General features: G+C 38.2%; 1 protein-coding gene across 1 annotated transcript in view; it reads right to left on the bottom strand.

Annotated features, from left to right (window-relative positions):
- Nucleotides 1-7,882: 7,882 nt before the first annotated feature.
- PAK2 (p21 (RAC1) activated kinase 2) overlaps nucleotides 7,883-26,374 on the bottom strand; it is a 94,187-nt gene continuing 75,695 nt past the window's right edge. The window contains exons 13-15 of the mRNA XM_019448730.2: nucleotides 24,123-24,319; nucleotides 12,420-12,557; nucleotides 7,883-11,962 (exon numbers count right to left, since the gene is read on the bottom strand). Coding sequence (XP_019304275.1) covers nucleotides 11,876-11,962; nucleotides 12,420-12,557; nucleotides 24,123-24,319 — 422 coding nt within the window. The 3' untranslated portion in view covers nucleotides 7,883-11,875. The remainder of the gene's footprint in view (nucleotides 11,963-12,419; nucleotides 12,558-24,122; nucleotides 24,320-26,374) is intronic.

Here is a 26,374-nt window from a genome sequence, read left to right as displayed (position 1 = left end):
GTGGATAAAGAGTGACCGACTAAAATCATTGACCAGCCAAATGCCCCTCTTTCCTGTGCCTTCTAGTCATTTTACTTTAGTGAAATGATGAGCAACCATAGATGACTGCTAATTAGCACTTAAATTCATAAATATTAAACTGTATATGTCAAGAACTTTATCTGTATCACAACATCTGTAATTTAAAATGTTTTAGCAAGGACGGTGTGTGTTGTTCTAATAGGACATTCACACACAAGGTGGGGTCAGTTCCTAGTCAGAAAGGTCATACTCTATGGACAGCTACTACAAACACGTTTTGTTGTTGTTGTTGTTTTTGTTTTTTTAAATTTACTTTCACGTTAGTTAGCATATAGTGCAATAATGATTTCAGGAGTAGATTCCAGTGATTCATCCCCTGTGTATAACACCCAGTGCTCATCCCAACAAGGTGTCTTCCTTAATGCCCCTTACCCATTTAGCCCATCCCCCCACCCACAACCCTTCCAGCAACCCTCAGTTTTTCTGTATTTAAGAGTCTCTTATGTTGTGTCCCCCTCCCTGTTTTTATATCATTTTTTATTCTCTTCCCTTATGTTCATTTGTATCTTAAATTCCACGAGTCAAGTCGTATGATATATGGTTAGTCTTTCTCTAATTTCACTTAGCATAATACCCTCTAGTTCCACCTATTCTTTTTTTTTTTTTAATGTTTATTTTGAGAGAGAGAGAGAGATAGAGAGTGAGCAAGGGAGGGGCAGAGAGAGAGGGAGAGAGAGAGAATCCCAAGCAGGGTCCACACTGTCAGTGCAGAGCCCCACACAGGGCTCAAACTCACCAACTGTGAGATCATGACCTGAGCCGAAACCAAGGGTCCAAAACAACCGACTGAGTCACCCAGGTGCCCCCTACAAGCACTTCTGTATCCCTATCTCAATCATCACCTAAAGCTCTGCTAACAAGTCAAATGGAGATGAGAGATGGGTGTTTCTCTGTGAAATTCATTGCTTGGTAGTTAGCAATGGGCTCTTATCAGTGAAATTAAGGGTGATCAAGCTATTTGGATTGGCTAAAGTAATTTAAGAGGAACTGTAGCCTTGCATGAACAGGGTTTAAGAATCTAATGAGGACTGGGGCACCTGAGTGGCTTAGTCGGTTGAGCGTCCAACTTTGGCTTAGGTCATGATCTCACAACTTTTGAGTTTGAGCCCCGCGTCAGGCTCTGTGCTGACAGCTCCGAGCCTGGAGCCTGCTTCGGATTGTGTGTCTCCTTCTCTGTCTGCCCCTCCCCCACTTGTGCTCTGTCTCTATCAAAAATTTAAAAAAATTAAAAAAGAAAAAGAATCTAATGAGGACTGCAACCTGAGTCTTTAAAGGGTGGCCCTCAGGGCACCTAGGTGGCTCAGTTGGTTAACTGTCCTTCAGCTCAGGTCATGATCTCCCCATTCGTGGGTTCACATCAGGCTCTGTGCTGACAGCTCAGAGCCTGGAGCCTGCTTCAAATTGGGTCTCTCTCTCTCTGTCCCTCCCTCACTTGCACTCTGTGTCTGTCTCTCTCAAAAATGAATAAACATAAAAAATAAAGGGTGGCCCTCAAAGCTCTACCTCTAAATGAACACTGTTTAGGAGGATGTCTGGTTCCATGATGGCATCTTTAAGGGTAACAGAGTCCTGCTCTCTGGAATGTTTCCTTCTCTGCCTGAAGTGAAACCTTTCATGCAAGGTGTGGACAGAGCACTTAACAGGACAGACAGCAAGGATTACAATGAACTGCAGAACAGGCTGAATGCTTTTGCTAATAAATGTTTGCTTAATTAGCTTCTAGATGCATGGCACAGCTTGGTTTGAGACTTGCTTACAATTTGGCCACCAGACTGGTGGTGAGGTTAGTTACCCCTTACCACTTCAAATTTTTTGGGTGGCTAGCTTTATCCAAAGAACCTATGAGTAGTACACAAACAAATTGGCTTAGGTCAATTTGCAACAATATGCAAGCCATGCTTTTCTTTATCCCTTTCTAGTTCATCTCTCTCCAAAAGTTGAGTCTACTTAATCATAGAAGATCTTCATTATGGAAGTCCATGGTACTCTGCAATCCTGAACAGGGTCAGTTTTTAAAAACTGCCTTTTGTTCTATCCTTCGCTATCCAGTAATCCACCCTAATCCAATGCTGACTAAAGTATTGCAACAGGCCCTTAGCACATTTAGGAGTTATATTACCACAGATCTTTTGAACTAGAAATATTAAAAGTTTGCACTATATCATCCTGAAAGGAGGGCAGGGAGGAGTGATATACATCCTTTCATCCCGACTTGACTCCTCTTTTACTCTCCCTCTCAGCAATAGCATGGCAGTACCTGAATAGCATGGCAGTCTGAATTAGGAGAGACTGAAATTTACAACCTCTCAAAGTATTCCCATTTTAAAAACTGTTGACACCAAGCCAAGATCCTAAGCAAATTTAAGAAGTAAGCAAAATTGGTCAATCCCCTGTCATATTTTTCAAAAATATTGTCCTGTGTTCATCCTCTGACTTACACCCAGTACTGTCAAGATCCTCCTTATCTTGATGACCTTTCATACTCCACAATTCTTTTCATCCATCCTCTGAGAGATTAACGAAGGTTCAACTAGAATTTAGATTAATGGATTAATGAAATTTACACCAAAAGGATATAAATCCTTCAGGGGATATTTGCAACAAAGAGAAGCTCATAATCTAAACAAATATCTTCTTCATTAAATGTACTGGGACATAATTTCAACACTCCCACACCAGAGGAAAATATCTGCAATTGTTTTTCATTAATCATTCCTTCAACTCTCCTTATTTAGCCAAAGGTCACCTCAGGGCCTTAGTGAAAAGAGGCTTCCAGAATTTAATCAAGTTTCTTGACTGGAAGGATGGTTAGCAGTCAACAAAATGTAGCTCTGCAGAAACCAGTTTCCCCCAAGAACAGGAACACAAAATGGGTGGGTACCTTCCTTAGGCTGGAAGCATATACACAAACCAAAACTACTATACAAAAGGGCTAGATTAGTACACAAGCCACGTGATGGCTTCTAAGAAGCGTCACCTTATACCAAAATTCAGGGGAATATGCATTTCTGACTTTGAAACAATGTTTCATCAATCTGGGTTAAACTGAATCAAATTGTTTCACACTTTTTAAGTTTTCTTTTCAATGTGCACATTTGAAACTATCCTATCCATAAAGCAGTTCCCAACCCAAATTTAAAATCTATCAATAAAATCTTTTTGTCTTTATAAAAATTTTTTGGTATTACTTATTTCTAGATACTTCATACATTTGGTCTATTATAAACGGTAGATTTTAAAGATAATTTCAAGAGCTTCTTGCATATTATATATTCATTGGCAAAAATAGACTCCTACTGACCAGAAGTTTACCAAATCCATAGCTACATTATATTCTAGACCTTAGCCCAAAATAAATGTCTGGTCATAGCATTTAAGAGCTAGGAATAAAAGTTCTCTATCCTACAACGAAGAAGTCTGAAAAAAGTAGAATTTTAGGAATTCTCAAAAAATCCCAGCAGGCACACTAGCTACCAGTTGAAGAGGTCTTTTTTTTTTTTTTTTTTTTGATATTGTGAGAATTGCCTGGACATTCAGTGGTTACTGGTGATATTTAGTTTCAACGATATGTTGAGAGCATTTGTAATATGATAATGAAGAGAAAAACAGTAAGTTTAGTTTCCTCTTTCTAGAAGTTTAGCTGAGAGAAATCAAATTTGTTTTAAAAGGAGGATACGCAAGTATGCTTGAGGGTTACAGGTTGCAGGTAGAGGAGAGCCAAGGTAAGTCAGAGGGACTGAGGACCTGGCAGGTGGTGAAATATGGAAACAGGTCCTTAGTGAGGTTAGCTGCGGAGATGGAAGAACATCCTGCACTGAGACCAAAAGTAAGTCAAAGATAGAAACCAAGAACATTTCAGCAGTAAGGTGGAAGAAAGTGTTGAGATGGTGGGATAAAGGGGTTGAGAATCATGAGCTAGGTTGGAGAAAAAGAAAAAAAAAAAAAAAAAGGATCTAGGACTAAAATGAATGATCGAACATCAAGGAGAGCCCAGCTAAGAACTGAGAAAAGTTAATGTGTAAATGAGTATTTAGTGCAGTGCCAGACAGCACAATCCTAGGGTTGCTCCACAAATAGTATTAATCTGCAAATATGTACCAGACATCTGTAAAAAGCCTATGTGAAAGAATCAAAAGCAAAAAAGAACCCAGCAAAAACACACAATCCAGACATAGTACAGCATGAATGTTTGTAATACCCAAGTTCAAATGTTGGAAGTCCTAACACCCACTGTATTGGTATTTTGGAGATGGAGACCTTGGGAGGGAATTATAGTCAGATAAGGTCATGAGAATGGGGCCTCATGAAGGGATTAGTGTTCTTCTAAAAAGAGACTCCAGAAAGATTTCTCCCTCCCCACGTGCATATACAAAGAAGGGGTCCTGTGAAAACACAGCAAGACGGTGGCAGCCTAGAAGCCAAGGCCTCAGAATGAAACCTACCTTGTCCAACATCTCAGTCTCGCACTTCTGAGCCTCCAGAACTGTGAGAAATAAATTTCTGTTGTTTAAATCATTCAGGCTATCATATTTTAGGATAGCCTGAACTAAAAACTCACACTATTTTAGGAAAGATATTAAATTTATGAAACAAGAGCAGAAGGCTATGAAAACAAAGATCAGAAAGAATGAGCTTTTGGAAATTAAAAATCTGATAGTTGGGGTGCTTGGGTGGCTCAGTCGGTCAAGCATCTGACTTTGGCTCAGGTCACGATCTTACGGGTTCGTGAGTTTGAGCCGAGTTAGGCTTTGTGTTGACAGCTCAGAGCCTGGAGGTGTTTTGGATTCTGTGTCTCCCTCTCTCTCTGCCCCTCCCCCACTTGTATTGTGTCTCGTTCTCTCTCAAAAATAAACATTAAAAAAAAGTTAGGGGCGCCTGGGTGGCTCAGTCAGTTGGGAGGCGGCCAACTTCAGCTCAGGTCACCATCTCAAGGTCTGTGAGTTTGAGCCCCACATTGGGTTCACTGCTGTCATTGCAGAACCTGCTTCGGATCCTCTCTGTCCCCCTTTCTCTGCCCGTCCTCCACTCATACTCTCAAAAATAAATAAAACATTAAAAAAGTAATAACTTTTGAAAAAAAGAAGCAAAAGGTAAGAAAAAGATAAATAATGCAGGAATTCTAGAAACCACAGGGGGAAAAGTAGCAATTTTTAAATAAATAATACAAGAATTTCTCAGAACTGAAGGAAAGGAGTCTGTTATCAAGATGGCTTGGCATATGCACAAAGCCAATGAAAATATATACACCCTCACCAAGGCACTTAATAGTAAAATTTTAGAACATTCTGAAGCAGAAAAATGATTACATATAGCCATCAGAAATGTCAGGTTATAAGACAATGAAGTAGTGACTTCAAAATTCTCAAGGAAGAGGATTTCTAACCTAAAATTCTGTATATCAATTAAATGTGAAACATTTTCAGACATGCAAGTTCAAGTTCCAGGAAAGAAAAAGGAACTGTCATTACCTGAGATGCCTAATTGCACAGAAAATAGTCTTCCGAGGGCTTTTGCAATTTTGTGGCGAGTTTGGGATAACTTAGTTAATAGGAACACAGGAAACTTTCAAGGGACACAGTAAGACAAGAAAATGAACAACAGGAAAAGCAAAGAGTTGTACAATAAATGGTATGTGACGATAATAAATTACTTAAGTGAACAACATTCCCACATAGTCATAAGGTAAAAACTGACTGCTACTCCAATAAACAAAGATTGCTACCTCTTGGGGTGCCTGAGTGGTTCAGTTGGTCAAGCATGACTCTTGATTTCAACTCAGGTCATGATTTCAAGGTTTGAGAGACAGAGCCCTGAGTCGGGCTCTGTGCTGACAGTGGGGAGCCTGCTTGGGATTTTGTCTCTCCCTTCTTTGTCCCTTCCCCGCTCATGCTTTCTCTCTCTCAGAAATAAATAAACTTAAGAGAAAATTGCTACCTCTCTTAAATGGGAGACTAGATGCAGTGAAATGGGACAGTAAGTTGGTATGACAGTACCCAAATTCTCAACTGCGTTAATAAGTTGTTAAAGTAAAATATAGAAATGTCAAGAAATACTTGCAGAAGTATATAATTTAAAAATGTGAAGATTAATGCCTGCTACGAACAGCTCAGAGTTAAAAGTGGAATCCTCATGGAGCTGGACTTAGCCGTGGGGAGTTTAAAGCTGGAGACTGGTACTATTTATTACAACTCCCTTATTTGGATTTTTAATCTATGTACATCGCTTTGTTAAAAACCTAGAATAATTAGGCCTAAAAAGACACTTCCCTTCATGTTCTCCTTTTGAAAGATGAAACTTATTAATTTAGCATAAAAAATAACTCTCTAATTAAAAAAGCCACAAATATCAAAAGTATCAAGGTAGTAGTAAAGCATGAAGCTTTTACAAATAGTGTTTTTTCATTAAAAAAAAATTTTTTTAATGTTTACTTTTTAGAGAGAGAGACAGAACACGAGCGGGATTGGAGCAGAGAGAAAGAGAGAGGGAGACACAAAATCTAAAGCAGGCTCCAGGCTCCGAGCCCAGAGTCCAATACAGGGCTCGAACTCGCAAACCGTGAGATTGTGATGCTAAACCGACTGAGTTACCCACATGCCCCTCCTAAGAATAGTGCTTTTTAAGTCATCCAGGCATTTCTGAACCTTTCTTAGGCAAATGTTTTAAACATTTGCTATAAAGATATACAAATGTTAGAATAGCACTAAACAGCTTTATAGTGTAATATATATGTGTATATATATACATATATGTATATATGTGTATGTATATGTATGTGTATGTGTATATATATGTATGTGTATATATATATATATATACATATACATATATATATAATTTTTTTTTTTTTTAAGTAGGCTTTACACCCAGTGCAGAGCCCAATGTGGGGCTTGAACTCATGACCCTGAGATCAAGACCTGAGCTGAGATCAAGGGCCAGATGTTTAACCAGCTGAGCCACCCAGATGCTCAGCTGGTTATTTTGTAAAATAACAAATATATTTTAAGCAGTCATTACCTATATCCCACCCTATGCTAAAAAATGGGGCACCTGAGTGGCTCAGTTGGTTAAGCGTCTGACTCTTAATTTTGGCGCAGGTCATGATCTTGCACTTTGTGAGATCATGCCCCCAGTTGGGTTCTGCACTGACAGCACAGAGCCTCCTTGGGATTCTCTTTCTCCCTCCCTCTCTCTGCTCCTTCCTCCCTGCCCACGTGAGCACATGTGCTCTCTCAAAATAAATAAACATATATAAAAAAAGATCTCTTGGTGTATTTAACACAGAAATGCTGGTAATATTATTACTTCAGTGAGGTAAGCATTAGAATTTCAGGCCAAGTTATAGAATAAGATGGGTAAGAAATGTTTCCCTGGGTTTGAGAGCCTGAACACTTACAAGAAATGTATTCTAGTGGCTCCTGGGTGGCTCAGTCAGTTGAGCATCCAACTCTTGGTTTTAGCTCAGGTCATGATCTCATGGTTTATGAGTTCGAGCCCCATGTTGGGCTCTGTGCTCACAGAGCAGAGCCTGCTTGTTCTCTCCCTCTCTGTCCTTCTTCTGCTCTCTCTCAATATAAACAAAAAGAAACGTATCCTAAACCTGACTTAAAAGAGAGAAGGTTCATGCTTACTATCCATACATTTCCGGAAACTTTTCTAATTGGGAGCTCTGTAATACATTCTGAATGGTGCCATGTTTAAAAAACACTTATCCTTAAAAATATTAGAATGCTTTTTGAAAATCTATTGTTCTTTTAAACTATTCTGATCTAAAGAAAGAACTGAAGTTTAGGAAAGGGGAAAATGAACATAAAAAAAATGTTTATTTCTAGCCCTGAAAGAACAAAATTATTGAACAAAGTCATCAAATACAGCAGTTAATGTCAATGTAACAATTAAATAATTGAACGGGATTAAATTAAAAATAAAAGTCAATATAAAATTTGAAGACAAAACAGAAAAGACAAGCTACTTTCACTTAATTCCATTTCTATCTATCAAAATAAGGGGTGGGGGGAAAGGCAACACATTCCTATCAAAGACATCCAATTCCAAATATAATCCTTTGCTTTTCTTAATACAGAACGAAAATTTGACAGAGTTATACATTTCTTTCTCCCTTTCATTTAGCAACATTCCAGAATGGTGAGTAAAAGGACTTCAACTCTCTCCAGGCCAGTCCAGTGCTTGATTCTCCTTTGTAATTCCCACAATATATATACCACAGTGTCTTTGCCAAAGTGGTCAGTAAATGTGTTGAGTGATTAAAAAAAAAAAAAAAGTATGTGTGTGTGTGTGTGTGTTTTCCTTTCTTACACACACACACATATACATACACTGCGGGAAAACGAATTTTAATTGTTTAGCTTATCTATTGTGGAAGCAATGGAAACACCGAAGACAATCTTCACTTTACTTAACTATGAAATTCTACTATAAAAAACCCAAAAGGAATATGAATCTGGATTTTAGCTATAATTCTATAATGATTTTTTGACATTTCACTGGATATGGATCTCATTATATTTAAAGTTTTTAAATTAAGAAAACTGATGCAAATTCTCATTTTTTTCTAACTATACCTACAGCCCAATCAGATCTAAAATTGTTCTGGCTAGAATACAGTATATAGAAACAGACATGTATTTATGTGAGCCCTATAAAGAAATACTCATATAGGTAGTTTTAAATTGCTTATGAAAGGCACAGTTTCATTTAGGACTGGTGGTAACTAGATACATATTATTAAGCAGCTTAATGTTTATGTGTGGAAGGGAAGAGAATTTATTCTATGTGCCAGGCACTCAACACACAAAGACAGTTGTGTTAGCTTTGGTTTCTTACGCTATCACAACCACTCTGTTTAAAAAATTCAATATTTTCATGGTTTCCCGGTTTTAACTGTCCCTTAAAAGCAGCAAAAGGAACAAGAGGAGAAGGAAACTTTAAGACCACCAGAAAATCTGAAATATAATAAATAAGTACTATAGTAACATTGTTTTAATAACATAAGAGGACAACTACGGTAACTTTTAGATTTAAATGGGAATCTTCATTCTAAAGTGAGGACAAAAAGGGTGACTACAAAAGGTAGTTATTAAAAAAACATGAACTGATTCAGATATAATTTTTCTTTCAACAAGATCTGAACATTTTAATTTAAAATTAACTAATAAATCACAATTCCATATTGCTTTTAGGATTACGTTGTTTAAAAATGACACATTTCAGAATTAACCAAAGTATATTTCTATTACAAGTTAGTTTATCCAAGTAAGTAAAGAATAAACCACAGTGTAGCTCCCTTAACCTAGGAGTCAGGTTTTAATGACAAAGTCCGTTGCCAGCAATGGACATGCAGGTAACCCTCAAAGAAGTTGTAAATATAAATCCCAGACTGCTTCTATAAATTGAAAAGACCTTTGTTGAGTCACAGGCATAAAAATGGGGCATTGGCACTAAATTGAAGGAATATGGTCTTTATGACATATGTATGGAAGGGCCTTCTAGAGTGGTCATGAGGATCACAGTCTTAACATCTAGTTGGTTTTCTATTTCATTGGTAGCATCTTCTTTATCGTAATCCATCCAAACAACTATTTACACAGAATGTTCAAATCTGAAACTCAAGAGGCACTGTAGATTTTCATCAGAAATAAACCAGCTTGTTTCTGTAAGGTAATTTAGTCATAGCTGTAGGTGGTCAATATAATCCAAAGAAAAATGAAATCAGGAATCAAACTGGGGGGTGCCCGGGTGGCTCAGTCGGTCTAAGTGCCCGACTTCGGCTCAGGTCATGATCTCACATTTTTGAGTTCAAGCCCCACCTGTCAGGCCCGGTGCTGACAGCTCAGACCCTGGAGCCTGCTTCAGATTCTGTGTCTCCCTCTCTCTGTCTGCCCCTCCCCTGCTCACTCTGTCTCTCTCTCTCTCAAAAATAAACATTAAAAAAAACTTTGTAATTAAAAAAAAATCAAACTGAAAACAGAAATCATTAAGTGCTCTACGTAAAAGTTCCACTAATTATTTTACACATTTTGTGAAAACCTTGCATTATCAATAAAAAACAGGCATTCTATCCTCATATCTTAACATAGATGTGATGAAAATGATAGGACATAAAATTCTATTAGTTCCCTTAATGTACTCAAAATTATTTTTATTCATGATTTGTACTACTGACGGCAAGTAGGTGTGAAGTTAATTACGAGTGGTGGTGGGAACAAAATGCCTGAACCAAACCAGATTGTTTTCTTTAATGTGGCTTGAGGGACGACACTGCTTCCATAAGAAAATAAAAAATAAGGAGAGAATGGGAGGGGAGAAGAGAGGGCACTCTCATAATTAATGCTACAGGTCACAGACCTTCTTAAAATTTTTAAAATAAAAAAAGTATTGCTATCAACAAGGATATTTCATTTTTCTTCCTTTCTCTAGTTTTTTTTTTACACATTATTTTTTTTGAAAAAAATCTAGAGTAACTCAACATCTCAAATAATCAATGAATTTATCAAGAACTTTGTCATGTTAAGTTCTCATTGCTAGTAAAATGTTGGTACTGGGTTGGGAACAATGTTTATAACAAATCTCCACAGTTTACTGGTCAGAAGCCGCATCTCTATGTAACCGTCATTTCTCTTACATGAATATAATCTTACCTAATTATTTTAGAGTTCTAGTCTCTCGCTTTGTTTCTGCTAGCTCCGAGTATTTTTCTTCTTTAAATGGGAAAAAAATTAACTTTTAAATTCTGAAAATTCAATGGTTATTATATTATTTACCAAAGGGAGAGGGGTGGAGTAGGGTGCGAGGGTTAATTAAAAAACAAACTAACTAAAATTACAACATATACAGAAACTTATTTCCAAAATGAAGTGAAAAAAGGGGGAAGGGCAAAGTAGCAATACCAACCAGTCACAAAGCCCAAGTTGGAACAAGAAAGAGCAAATAACTTTGGTTCCTAAAGCCCAATCTGAAGAGGATACACTTAGAAAGGAAATTAAATTGTAAGGTTGTATAGTCAATGGGATTCTTTTTCTGTCTCAATGATTTAGTTATAAATATAGATTATTAGTCTCTCTATTATACATGTAACAAATGCCAAACAACTCACTACCATGAAATTTCTAAAATTGACTTTCACATTATTAAAAAAGGTAAAAATCACATATTTTTCTTCCCTTCCTTCAGTTCAAATTATGAACTGAAATACTACGTGTAATAATAGCTGGCCCTAACTTCTATACAAAGCTAAACGATTTTGAGCTCCTTTGCCAATATAAGGAACTACATAATTTTATTACATTTGCCTCAAATTTAGGCTTGACAAAAATTTCTTAAAGCAACTCAAAAAGAGCATGTCAAGGGAAAAAAAGGCTATGGAGAGAAAAGACTAGCAGATGAAACAAATACTCTTGAAAAACTCGAATCTGCCATTCAAGTATTGAAAATACCCTCCCCCCCCCCAAAAGGGACAATGAATGGGATCCATTACAGTGAAATCAGCAAAATTAAATGCAAATCTCAAGCATGATAAATGGCCCTGATGGGCTGTCTGCTGAAAGATGGCTAGTGATTCAGTCCATAATTCCTTTTGGACCCTATAAAGAAGGGATTCAATGGAAAGTTTTCATTCCGTTTTGTAATTTTCTCTTGGTTGTCTTCAGGAAGCAGTAGTTTGCTTTTTCCTCCATGTTATACAGACCATTTCTTTAAGCCCCAAGGAGTAATAATTTTCATATATTAAAAGATTTCTTTTAGAAAATGGAAGAAAGAATACGAGGCCACGGCAATGATGCTAACGGTTACTCTTCATTGCTTCTTTAGCTGCCATGATCAGTGGCGTCAAGCTGGACAATGGTTTGGCCAGTTTCAGGAAGGGATGCTGCCAGAAAGAGGGGGAAAGATGCATGAATGTCACTAGTTTAGAAGCTAAAAATTTCCTTTCAATTAAACCCCAAAGACTATTTTACGGATTAGAATTTATTTAACAAACACATATTTCACTATGTGTATAAAGTCAACATAATCAATATATCACTTTTATAGTTGAAATCAGTCTTTTTAGTCTATTTAATATTATAAAAGCTCACCTAAATGACCCAGATACCCACACCAGCAATGGACTTGTCTGACAACTGACAGCATGCAAAAACTCATATACCTTATTTTAGTGTTATAGCTATTTTATTCCTAGCAGATACAATCCTAAACTGCAGCAGCTACAATGTTGCTGGTGATAAATGAAGAGCAAAATGGTAATTATTAACCCTATGTAAACTTTCTGTTGCTTACTCAAAAAAGTCAACCTTATCCAAAAATAGTATTATTTCCAAATTCACCTGTAACAATTCTTTGGCCGAACCCCTTTTCTCCACATCCATTTCCAAACAACGGTTTAAGAAATCCCGAAATATTGGGGAAAGTTTCTCTGGATTCTGAAGTTCTGGGGTTCCATTAGTTGCTATCAGGTACAAGGCCTAAAAACAGAAGAACATTTTTGACATACTTAAGGTAGCGCAACAAAGTGAGACACCACTTTATAAAAGTTTATGGATCTTTTGCTTAATTTTTTTTTTTAAAGATTTATTTATTGGGATGCCTGGGTGGCTCAGGCAGTTGAGCGTCTGACTCTTGATTTTGGCTCAGGTCATAATTTCAGGGTTCGTGAATTCGAGCCCCATGTAGGGCTGGCTCTGTGTTGACAGCTGGGACCCTGCTAGGAATTCTGTTTTCTCTCTCTCTCTTCTCTGACCCTCCCCTGTGTGGTCTCTTGGGGCGGGGGTGGGGGGAAGACAATCACCAGAAACACTAAATTAAGGTTTAGTATTATTTCTGCCTATTTGTTTCATATATTCTCCCTTAGCTTTTATTACTTTTAAATGTCTATTTATTTATTTTGACAGAGCACCCACGGGGAGCAGCAGAGAGAGAAAGAGAGATAATCCCATGCAGGCTCCACACCCTGTGCAGAGTCTGACAAGGTGCTCGATCTCATATGAGACGCTAAACCAACTGAGCCACGCAGGCGCCCCTTCCCTTTATTTTTAGATGTTGTATTCTCATTTCTTTTTCACATTTTTTAAAAAAGTTTATTTATTTTTGAGAGACAGAGCACAAGTGGGGGAGGGGAAGAGAGAGAATGAGACACAGAATCCAAAGCAGGCTCCAGACTCTGGGCTGTCGGCACAAAGCCCGATGTGGGGCTTGAACTCACGAACTGTGAGATCATGACCTGAGCCGAAGTTGGATGCTTAAGTGACTGAGCCACTCCAGTGTCCCTCCTAATTTCTTTTTCAAAAATTAGCTTCATCTTTTTGGAGAGGGGTTATACTAAATGTAATACATATTGATAAAAGAACTATAATACATAAGGGTAGAAAGAAAAATGAGCACAATTCCAATATCAACATATAGCATCCATTTACCTTTCTCAAGCTTTTTTTTCTCAAGTCACATCAGATTTTAAAACAGGATTCCTTGAAACTTTGTTTCAGTTTATTATTTATTTATTTACTTATTTATTATTTTTACTTATTTTTTAAAATTTACATCCAAGTTAGTTAGCATATAGTGCAACAATGATTTCAGGAGTAGATTCCTTAATACCCCTTACCCGTTTAGCCCATCCCCTCTCTCAAACCCCTCCAGTAATCCTGTTTGTTCTCCATATTTAAGAGTCTCTTATATTTTGTCCCCCTCCCTGTTTTTATATTATTTTTACTTCCCTTATGTTCACCTGTTTTGTATCTTAAAGTCCTCAAATGAATGAAGTCATATGATATTGTCTTTCTCTAATTTCTCTTAGCATAATACCCTCTAGTTCCATCCACACAGTTGCAAATGGCAAGATTTTATTCTTTTTGATTGCTGAGTAATACTCCATTGTGTACACACACACACACACACACACACACACACACACACACCCCACATCTTCTTTATCCATTCATCCATCGATGGACATTTGGGCTCTTTCCATACTTTGGCTATTGTTGATAGTGCTGCTATAAACATGGGGGTGCATGTGCCCCTTTGAAACAGTCTACCTGTATCCCTTGGATAAATACCTAGTAGTGTAATTGCTGGGTCATAGGGTAGTTCTATTTTGAATTTTCTGAGGAACCTCCATACTGTTCCAGAGTGGCTGCACCAATTGCATTCCCACGAACAGTGCAAAAGAGATCCTCTTTCTCTACATCCTTGCCAACATCTGTTTTTGCCTGAGTTGTTAATGTTAGCCATTCTGACAGGGGTGAGGTGATAATCTCATTGTGGTTTTGATTTGTATTTTCCTGATGATGAGTGATGTTCAGCATCTTTTCATGTGTCAGTTGGCCATCTGGATGTCTTCTTTGGAGAAGTGTCTGTTCATGTCTTTTGCCCATTTCTTCACTGGATTATTCGTTGTTTGGGTGTTGAGTTTGATAGATTTTGGATACTAACCCTTTATCTGATATGTCATTTGCAAATATCTTCTCCCATTTGGTAGGTTGTCTTTCAGTTTTGCTGATTGTTTCCTTCACTGTGCAGAAGCTTATTCTGATGAGGTTGCAATAGTTCATTTTTGCTTTTGTTCCCCTTGCCTCCGGAGACATGTTGAGTAAGAAGTTGCTGAGGCCAAGGTCAAAGAGGCTTTTGTCTGCTTTCTCCTCGAGGATTTTGATGGCTTCCTGTCTTACATTTAAGTCTTTCATCCATTTTGAGTTTATTTTTGTGTCTGGTGTAAGAAAGTGGTCCAGGTTCATTCTTCAGCATGTCGCTGTCCAGTTTTCCCAGCACCACTTGCTGAAGAGACTGTCTTTATTCCATTGGATATTCTTTCCTTTGTCAAAGATTAGTTGGCCACACGTTTGTGGGTCCATTTCTGGGTTCTCTATTCTATTCCATTGATCTGAGTGTCTGTTTTTGTTCCAGTACCATACTGTCTTGATGATTACAGCTTTGTAATATAGGTTGAAGTCTGAAAACTTTTTTTTTAAACCAGCTGTATCTATAAAGCTATTGAAACAGGCAGAACATAGACGATTTTTAGGGCAGTGAAAATACTATGTATGGTGATGGACATATGTTACTATTTCATTATACATTTGTCCAAGCCCATAAAATTGCACACCAAGTGTGCACCCTAATGTTATGGACTCTGGGTGATAACAAGGTGCTAATGCAGGTTCATGGATTGTGGAATGTACCCTCTGGTGAGGGATGTTGATAATGGGGATGGTTCCTTACATTAATACAATCAATTAATTACATCAATCACTCAACAAAGTAATTAATTAATTACATTAATACACTTGTTACAAGTGAAGAACCACTACTGATATATTTTCACTAAATGAAAGTCTATGACTTACACTGGGGTCCACTCTTTGCCGTGTATAGTTGTATGGATTTTGACAAATGCACATGGTCATGTTTCTGACATTATAGTATCCTACAGAAAAATTTCACTGTCCTAAAAATCTCTTGTGCTCCACCCATTCTCCTTCCCCATCTCATCTCTGCAAACACCTGGAAACCACTGATCTTTTTAACTCTATAGATGAAATCATGTCTTCTAAAGTGGTTGTATCATTTTCAATTCCCACCAGCAACAAAAGAAAGTTACTGCTCCACATTCCCATCAGCATTTGGTATCATCATTAAAAAAAAAAAATTTTAAGGCCATTCTAATAGGTATATATCTTTGTGTTGTTTTAATTTTGCAGTTCCCTAATAAACACGATGTTGAACATCTTATTTATTTTTTTTTTTTAAATTTTTTTTTTTTTTAATGTTTATTTTTGAGAGAGACAGAGACAGAATGCAAGTGGGTTAGGGGCAGAGAGAGGGAGACACAGAAACTGAGCAGGCTGCAGGCTCTGAGCTGTCAGCACAGAGCCCGATGCGGGGCTCGAACTCACGAGCTGTGAGATCATGACCTGAGCCGAAGTCGGGCGCTCAACCGACTGAGCCACCCAGGCGCCCCGTTGAATATCTTATTAAATGCTTATTTGCCAACTGTGTATCTTCTTTAGCTGTCTGTGGAGATGCTTTGTCCATTTTTGCATTAGGTTGTTTATTTTCTCATTGTTGAAGTTTGAAGAGTTCTTTATATATTTTGGACAACATTTGATCATCTAATGGGTGTTCTGGAAATTATTTCTCCCAGCGAGTGACTTATCTTTTCATTCTCTTAATAGTGTTTTTGTCAGAAAGGATGATTCTAACTTTAATAAAGTCCAATTTATTCTTTTATGGATCATGCTTTTTAATGTTTTATCTAAAAACACTTCCAAACCCAAGGTCACCTAAATTTTTTCCTGAATTATTTCACGTTTCTGCTGTATCACCAAAATGCCATAAAAAAGGATACTGACACTCAAAAAATCAGGACATGAGTGTGCCCATTTCTTTGCCACCTGAGCTCACTTCTCTTTATGTGATAAAATTTTCATTTACAAATGCCATGCTAAGAAATTACTTGAGAGAGCAATTCAAGTGAAGATCCTCAGACTGCTAAGCCCCATACTCCATCAGAAGGGGTTAAGAGGGAAGCCCATAAAAACAAGCACTCCTGTCAAGTATGCCTTCTCTCCAAACGCTTAACAGCCATTTTTCTACCTTGAAATAAATCTTATTACCCTCTGTATCTGCATTTATGCTAGTGATTACAAGGAGACCGGGACTGCTTGTTCCCGCAGCTTCTATACTCTCATGCCCATTTGGCTCTGCATGCTCCCCTTTCCACCTTCACTTCTTCATCCACCACTGCCCCTCCGTTTATGAACTGTTCTCCCCTGATGAACTGCCTCATCCACAGTGCTCTCTAGGAGTAGGCCAGTCCCTTTTAGCCCTTTGTACCACTGTACCTAGAGAAGGAGTGTCCTGGTGGTTCCTCATTGCCGGAGATATCTACCTCCCTCTTCTGGAAGTCCCAGGCTTTCAAACTCACATCTACTTTACTTTGTTTCAAATATCTACCAAACACTGTTATCATCTCTAACACTGCTCATAATTCAGAGCGATTTCAGTAGCTACAGAGATGCCAGTAACAGTTCCTTGACCTCCTCTTCTCCCATGCTTTTGTGCTTTGGCCTCCCTTGGTCACACAAGCTCATGGTCACAGCCTGTGCCTCATCAGTACCCATGACTGCAACTCTGAAATCACTATTGCTGTCCACCTCCTACCTTCTGCATTGTGAACACCTCAATACCGCGATCCTTTGACTCCACTAAACTTAAATAAATCCCATTGATCTTCCAGTTGTTCATCATTCCTTCCATATAATCACTTCGACCCTCTTGCACTTCATAGCAATCACTTTGCTACATATCAAACTTTGCCTGCTCTTTGCTTGTACCTCCACAGCTAAGGACAGCAGAAGAAATAGATCCCTGTGGACTGGCATCATTAACCTCATAGAGGCCCTTAGTGCCTCCAGCATTTGTACTATAGATTTCCCTATTTCACCCCTCCTCCCATCCTAGTTTCTGTCTCAGGACACTCATTATACATTACATCGTGTTGTCATGTCTCTGTGGGCTCCTCTTGGCAGTGAAAATTTCTCAGACTTTCCTTTGCTTTTGATGACCTTGACAGTTTGGAGTATTGGTCAGGTTTTATTTTACAGAATGCCTTCTACTGGAATTTGATGTTTTCTTCATGATTAGAATGAGAATATGTGCTTTGGGAAGCAACATCACAGAGTGCCACTTTCACTGCATCATATCAAAAGTATATACTATCAACATAATTTATGCCTGTTGATGTTGACCTTTTCAGCTGGCTAAGGCGGTGCCTGTCAGGTTTTTCTACTGCAAAGTTAGTTTTCCTCTCTTTTCTTACTGTGCTCGTATCACTATGTGCAGTCTATACTTAAGGACTACGGAGTTATGCTCCATCGCCCTTAGGGCGGAACATCCACACAAATTATTTGAAAATTTTCTGCATAAGAGTTGTCTCTCCTGCCGATTTATTTATTCAATTACTTACTTATACCAGCAAGGACACATACATATTATCTTATACTTTGGATTATTATCCCCTACAACTTTATTTTGTTCAAATTGTTGCATCTTTGGCCACTGGAGCTCTTTTCATTGGCACCTTACCCCTTTGACAAACCGATCCATGTGGAGTCTTCTCTTTAACTCAGAATTATTTATAATTCTGTTTTATCTCCTTAGTTGAATTTTATTAGGTGTAATTCTTTCAGTATTTTAGGGTTTGCTTAAGAGGTAAGGGGCATACATCTTTCAATTTCACAATCATCACAATATTACACCAGACTACGACAGTCTTATGGTTCTCCTCCTCAGCCTTATGCTTTTGTTGTCATTTTACCTGTACATGTTTTTTTTCTTCCCCTTCCCATTATTATTTTGATGTAAACAGTTTTAACATTTATTTACTTACTTAAATGTTTTATATTTGAGAGACAGTGTGTGACTGAGGGAGGAGCAGAGAAAGATGGAGACAGAATCTGAAGCTCCAGGCTTTGAGCTGTCAGCACAGAGCCTGATGCAGGGCTCGAACTCACAAACGAACCTCAAGATCATGACCTGAGCTGAAGTCAGATGCTTAACCAACTAGCCACCCAGGTGCCCCAACAGTTTTATCTTTTAAAGATATTTACATAAGAAAAAAAAATTGGATTTATTTACTCACAGTTACTATTTCTAATACTCCTCATTTCTTTGTGTGGAGTCATATTACCATTTTCTTTCTGCTTGAAAGATTTCTTCTACTATTTCTTGTAGTGTAGATCTGCTGGTGATAAATTCTTTCAGTGTCTATGTTTGAGAAAAATCCTTATTTTGCCTTCATTTTAAAAAGATATTCATTGGCTGCAGAATTCCTGATTGTCTGATTTTTCCCCAAAACTTATTTCACATATATTAGAACACTTAAAGTTATCTCACAGGTCACTATTGCTATTTCATTTCTTAAAAAAATTTATTTCTATTTTGGATAGCTTTTTATTACTTGGTCTATGATTATCATTAATCATTTTTTTCTGCAATGTATCACTTGCTATTAATTCAATCTCAAACTATAAACCTTCGAACTACACTGTAGTTTCTATCTATAACTTCAATTTGGGTTTTGAAAAAATATTCTTTTAAAATGCCTCTGCTCTTAAAAACTGCTTTAATGCTTTTATGTACTCTTTTATCTGTGTCAGTTCTGGTCTGTTGCAATGGATTGATTTTTCTCATTATGGGTTGTACCTTCCTGCTCTTCTGCCTCTCTGATGAACTCTGACTGGATATTTAAGCATTTGTTGGGTGCTGGATATTTCTGTATTCCTATAAATATTCGAGTTTTGCTCTGCAATGCAGTTACTTGGGAACAAGATCTCTTTGGGTCTTGTTTTTAAGATTTGTTAGGTGGGACCATAGCAGCATTTAGTCTAGGGGTAATTATTTCCCATCACTGATGCAGGACTCTTTTGAGTCTTCCATTCCATATCCTGTGAATTACAAGGTTTTCCACTGTGGCTGACAAAAGCAGGAACTATTCCCAGCCTCTGTGTGAGCACCAAGCAACTGTTTACTCCAATCTTACCAGATGGGTCCCCTGACCTTGGATAGACTCTTTACACAGATGCACCAATCTCTACCTAATGCTCAAAGGGGACTTCACGGATCTCCAGAATCTTCTATGAAGCTTTCTCTTCTCCCATTCTCTGTCTTGTAAACTCCAGCTGCCTTATTCTCCCCAGACTCTCAGTGAGACCACTGTGCTCCACCTGGGCCCTTCCTCCCTGTACAAGGCCTAGAAATTCTCTTAAGACATTAAGCTGGAGGCAGCCACAGGGCTCACCTCAAGCCTTTCCCACTTTTGGAGATCACTGTTCTTCATTGTTTGATGTCCAGGGTCTTGCAAACCATTGTTTCATATATTCTCATTTTTTTGTTGTTGTTCCTTTTGGCAAGGGTGGTTAATCTGGTACCTGTTATTCCATGTTGACAGGAGAAGTTCCTGCTTGCCAAGTTTCCATCAATTACATTCACATTGCCAACTTGAACGATCAAGTCTCAGTCTTCATCTTACTTGACGTAACTGTAGTTTCTGATAAGCTGATGCCTCCCCCACTTTTTGGATTCAAGGGCATGTGTTTATTTTGGTTTTATGTACCTCTCCAGCCATTCCTTGCTGGTCTGCCACATCAACTGTTAACTATGGAATAAATGCCTCAGGATGCAAGCTGAAAATTTTCTATTGTCTGTCTATGCCCACTTGACCTGGTGATCTTATCTAGCTGCATAGCTTTAAATAATTTCTATAGCTAAGTCTCAATTTTACACCTCTGGCCTAATCCTAGACTGGCATACCCAACAGCCTATTCAACATATCCACTTGGATGTCTTAATAGAACATATCTAAAATATGCTAAAATGTTACCTCCTGATCTCCCACCTGCCACCCCACATGCCACTCTACCTGTAGTCTTCCCCATTTCAGTTAAGGTGAACTTGAATTTCACCATTCCAGTTGTTTAGGCCAAATTCTTGGGTCATATCACCTCCCCCACCACCCCACCCCACCCACCCCCCATCCCCCACCCCCGCCATAGGCTCTCCTTTCCAAATACATCCAGAATCCAATTACTTTTTTCCACCTCTACTGATACCATTCTGGTCTAGTATACCCTCATGTCTTGCCTGGATTATTGCAATAGCCTTCTAACTGGTCTTCTTGTGTCTATCTTTACCTCACTTGAAAATCTTTTCTCAATAAAGTAGCCAGAGTGATCTTGTTAAGATGTCAATAAGACCATTTCACATCTCTGCTCAAAACTCTACAATGGTTTGCCTGTCTCACTTATGAAGAAGCCAGGATTCTTTTTTTTTTAATGTTTATTTGAGGGAGTGCATGCACACATGCACAAGTCAGGGAGGGGCAGAGAGAGAGGGAGAGAGAATTCCAAGCAGGTTGTCAGTGCAGAGTCCAACACGAGGCTCAGACTTATGAACCATGAGGTTATGACTTGAGCCAAAATCAGGAGTTGGATACTCAATTGACTGATCCACCCAAGTGCCACCAAAATTCTTATAAAACCCTAATAAAGCACTATACAGTCTGGTCCCATTTCTTCACCTATCTTTTTTCTCCTACTGTGTGCTCCCTGCACACTAGCTATGGAGGAATCTTAAATGGTCTTTGAATATACCACGAATGCTTCGGCTTCACAGCCTTTGCATGTACTGTTCTTTCTGACTAGAATGTTCTTCCCTTAGGTACCTCCTATGTTTCTTATCTCCTGTGTTCAAATGTCACGTCAGTGAAGCCCTCTCAAGCACTCTTGTGAAATCAAACACTCCTGAATCCCTCCTACCAGTCAGGGCACTTAGACTCTACCATTTAATATATTACATACTATTCTTACTTATTTTATTGTTTCTCTCTACCTTCTATGAAGGCAGGAATTTTTGTCGGTGGACAGCACCTTGTATAGTGCCTACCGCAGAACAGGTACTTGAATCAATATTTGTTAAACAAATGAATGAAATTAGAGGATTTTAAAAATTGTTCCAAAGTGTTCTAAAATTAATCACTTCTATTAAAGTACTGTAATTGCTTACTTGAACTGGAATCTTTGCAAAAGCATTCAGGAAAAAAGAGCGTCAAAATCCAAAGCCACCCAGACAGGGCCCCTCCTACAAATACCCATTACCTTGGCCTCTGGAGTCCATTTTATAACAAGTCCAACTTATTTGGAAAAAAATTAGAAAAGAACAATTTCTGGCAATAAGCCTATACTCATATGGTAACTTAAAAACTTTAAAAATTGCTTCATTGAGATACAATCCACATACTATAAAAATCATCCTTATTTTCTTTTTAATGTTTAGTTTTGAGAGAGACAGACAGACAGACAGAGTGCAAGCAGTGGGGTGGGGGTGGGGGGGTAGACAGAGAGGGAGACACTGAATCCAAAGCAGACTCCAGGCTCTGAGGGGTCAGCACAGAGTTCTACATAGGGCTCGAACCCAGGGACTATGAGATTGACCTGAGCCAAAGTCAGATCCTTAACCGACTGAACCACCCAGGTGCCTCAAAAATCACTCTTTTAAAGTGTACAATTCATGGGGCACCTGGGTGGCTCAGTCAGTAAGGATTCTGGATTTTTGGTTATGTCACGATTCCAGGGTCATAGATGGGATCAAGCCCTGAGTCGGGCTCTGTGCTGGCTATGGAGCCTGCTTAAGATTCTCTCTCTCCTCCCTCTGCCCCATCTCTGTGTGCATGCGCTCGTGGTTCTCGCTCACTCCCTCTCAAAAAAAAAATTTTTTTTTTAAATGGCTTTAAACAGAAACACACAAAAAGCAAGGTTATGTATTGATCTGTTGACAGAAATGTGACCAAAGGCTTACAAGAACCCAACCCTGTATCTCCCCTAAAAACAACAGTTCAGAATTTGTTAATTCAGTGTTTGCGGCTTTGCAAAACCTGAATAAAAAAATCGATGGCAAATGGAATCCTACAATATATGACCTTTTGTGTATGACTTTCATTTAGCAAAATGCTTTCATGTTTAAAGTTGCGTATACCTGTACTTCACTACTTTTATTATGACTAAATAATATTCCATTGTAGTGGGATACCACTTTTGTTCATTCATTCATCAGGTGATAGGCATATGGGTTTTTCCTACCTTTTGACTATTATGAATAATGCTGCTATGAACATTTGTGTACAAGATTTTATGTGGATAAAAACTTTTTTTTTTAAAAAGTATTTTTATTTTGAGAGAGAAGGAGAGGGAATGCGTGTGGGCAAGTTGGGGAGGGGCAAAGAGGAAGAGAGAGAATTCCAAGCAGGCTCCATCCACTCTGTCAGTCTGGAGTCCTAAATCCAACTTGGGGCTCAATTTCACTAACTGTGAAATCATGGCCTGAGCTAAAATCAAGAGTCAGATGCTTAACTGACTGAGCCACCCAGGTGCCTTTTAATTGTCTTGGGTATGTAACTAGCAGTGGAATTACTAGGTTATATGGTAACTCAACATTAACTTTTAGAGGAGCTGTTAAATTGTTTTCCAAGTGCTGCACCATTTTACAGTTCCACTAGCAATGTATCAGGGTTCCAATTTCTTCACATTCTCACGAACACTTATTGTCCACCTTTTTGATTATAGTCATTCTTTAATTTATTTATTTTTGAGAGAGAGAGAGACAGAGCATGAGCAGGGGAGGGACACAGAGGGAGAGAGACGCAGAATCTGAAGCAGGATCCAGACTCTGAGCTGTGAGCACAGAGCCCAGTGTGGGGCCTGAACCCACAAACCATGAGTTCATGACCTGAGCCGAAGTTGGGTGCCTGACTGACTGAGCTACCCAGGAGCCCTGATTATAGTCATTCTTGAAGGTGTGAAGTGGTATCTTGTTTGGGTTTTGATTTGCATTTCTTTAATAACTAATGATATTGAGCCATATATGGTAATTTATAAGTAGAAGAAAGAAAGAAAGAAAGAAAGAAAGAAAGAAAGAAAGAAAGAAAGAAAGAAAGAAAAAACAAACTCCTAAACCCTTCACCTGAGAGAGAGAGGGGGTGGGGGGGAAGAAGGAAAAAACAAACTCCTAAACTCTTCACCTCAGCTACTGGAATATCTAATTGTTTAAAGTCTACTGACCCCATCTCTAACTCAGGACCCTAACTCTTTTGTTTGAATGTGACCTTTAACATCACCATCTACACAGTTTTCTCACAGATGCAATCTTGCTTTCCTCTCCTGTGCACTTGGTACAGAAGCCAAGGTTCAAAGTTGACAATCTGAAGGGTACATCTAGGGACACTTGTACAAAAGTGAGCAAATTCTTATGTGCAAACTTTAAAACCATACAGCTTACTAAAACTCTACAAACTCTTTACCTCACACATTCAACTCAATAACCCAGAAGCAAATAATTTTTAGATACAGAGGGCAGAGACTAGGTTATATCAACTTTGTATCTTAAATTTTTGGCGAGTGCCTGGCACAATCAGATTCTAAATAAATGTTCTAAAGAAATGTATTTTCCTAAAAATAAGGCTGGTGTTTAATTGGTCTTACCCTCAAGGGATTTTCATTGAGGTATGGAGGCTCTCCTTCTACCATCTCAATAGCCATGATACCCAGAGACCATATGTCCACTTTAGGGCCATAAGCTTTCCGTGTAACCACCTCTGGTGCCATCCAGTATGGCGTTCCAACCATGGTACTTCGCTTGCTCTGCTCAGGGGTGATCTGGGCACAGAAACCGAAGTCAGCTATAAAAAAAAAACACACAAAAAACCGTATCTAGAGTTAATGGTGTCATGGATAGTTCCATCTAAGAGGTCATGATAGATGACAATTACAATGGACTGTTCAGCCTCTTTTTTTTTTTTTAAATGTTTATTTATTTTTGAGACAGAGTGCAAGTGGGGGAGGGGCAGAGAACGAGGGAGACACAGAATCTGAAGCAGGCTCCAGGGTTTGAGTTGTCAGCACAGATGAGACTTGAACCCACGAACTGTGAGATCATGACTTGAGTTGAAGTTGGCTGCTTAACTGACTGGGCCACCCAGGCACCCCAGTTTTTGTTGTTTTTTTTTTTTTTTTAAATGTATTAAAAAAAGTAAACCCGGGGCACCTGGCTGGCTCAGTCAGTAGTGCATATGACTCTTGATCTTGGGGTTGTGAGTTCAAGCCCCGCATTGGGCACAGAGCTCACGTTAAAACAAACAAACAAACAAAAAACAACAACTAAACCAGAATGGGTTTACAAATATTTTGATGATGTTACATACTCTTCACTTGTTTACTTTTACTTCCCACAAGCAAAGGACAAATTATCAGGTCTTTTATCCTAAAAATTTTAAAGAAGTTGAAAAAGGTCTAAAAGGAAAAGGTATCAAAGGTGAACAAAACTAAATTCTATAAAACAGGTAAAGGTCAGGAGGTGGGAACTAATTCTGAAGAAAATAAACAGACGGTAGAATTACTACATATCTGACTTAGCAGACTTCTAGAAAAGGAACAGCTTTAACTACAGCCATACCTAACAAAGTCCTTGCCAGCATCACTCCACTCCAACCACCTTATTTTATAACAGGAGCAGAAAGCCTAGGTTAGCACTCAGTGTTTATTTAGTGGGAATATCAAGATGAGAATCTAGAATTTTCTCCTCCCTTCTACAGACCCATTCTATTTAAAAAGTAACTATTAACATTTAAGTTCTTAAGCTTTAGACTTCTTGTTATGAATTTACATAGGTACAAAAATTACCATGAACTGCATGGTTTATTTTATCTAAGTTAGGATACTTTGTAAAGTGCTTTTTATTATTTTTTTAAAGTAATCTCTACCCCCAATGTGGGGCTCTAACTCACAAACCTGAGATCAAGAGTCACAGGCCCCACCAACTGAACCAGCCAGGTGCTCCAGTATATTGTTTCTTAAAATTTATTTTGAGAGATTTTTCCATAGTTGTACACTGATCTACCTCATTACTGTAAATATGCAATATTACAAAATAAAGAGGCTTATAATTTATTTTATCATTCCTATGCTCCTTGACATTTAAGGTTTTTTTTTTTTTACAGTGTTGCAGAGAACAACTTTGTGTTTATTGTTGTGCTTATGTTCAGTAAACCTATAGAAAAGAATCCTAAAAGCAATTGTTCCATCAAATCGTAATATTTATAGCTAAAATGAGTACTTCTAACAACCAGGGACTGTTCCAAGTATCTTATAAGAATTAACATACCTAATCCTTATGATAACTCTATGAGATAGGCATATTTATTAATATTATTCTCATTTTACAAATTGGGTAATTAAGGCATACATATTTTTAGGTAACTTGCTCAAGATCATTCATCTAGTATGTGGAAGAGCCAGGATAAAATATTATCCAAAAAAGTCTAATTCAGTTTACATGTGTATCCACCAAAACAGTAGGAAAATGTCCATTTGTAATTTGCCTGCTGATTAAGATTCGTAATCTTGTATTTTTGACCATCTAACAGAACCCTCTTTCTTGTGGTTGAATACTCTCTGGAGGAAGTATCTTTAAAAAGAGATGTTGAAAAAGGAGCCAAACATTCTAGCAGAACAGAAGGAAAACTTTTTGATTTCTTGATCCAAGAAATGCCTTGAATTTTGCACAGTTGCAGGAAACTCAATACAAGTTGTTCCTGAATCCTCCAGAGGGCCTGGATGAAACTGACAGATTATAGCCAACAGAGGAAAAGGAAGTCTAGGATTTTTTTCCTCCATGACTCTATCATGTCTGATACAGAAGATAATTAGGAAAAGAGGTTTATAAGAGTTTTTTTTCC

Source organism: Panthera pardus, unplaced genomic scaffold, assembly GCF_024362965.1.
Source record: "Panthera pardus isolate Hobbes unplaced genomic scaffold, ASM2436296v1 HiC_scaffold_16, whole genome shotgun sequence".
In the NCBI taxonomy this organism is placed as follows: domain Eukaryota; kingdom Metazoa; phylum Chordata; class Mammalia; order Carnivora; family Felidae; genus Panthera; species Panthera pardus.
The sequence above is the reverse complement of the archived record's forward strand: the minus strand, read 5'-3'. Positions and strand labels throughout refer to the sequence as shown.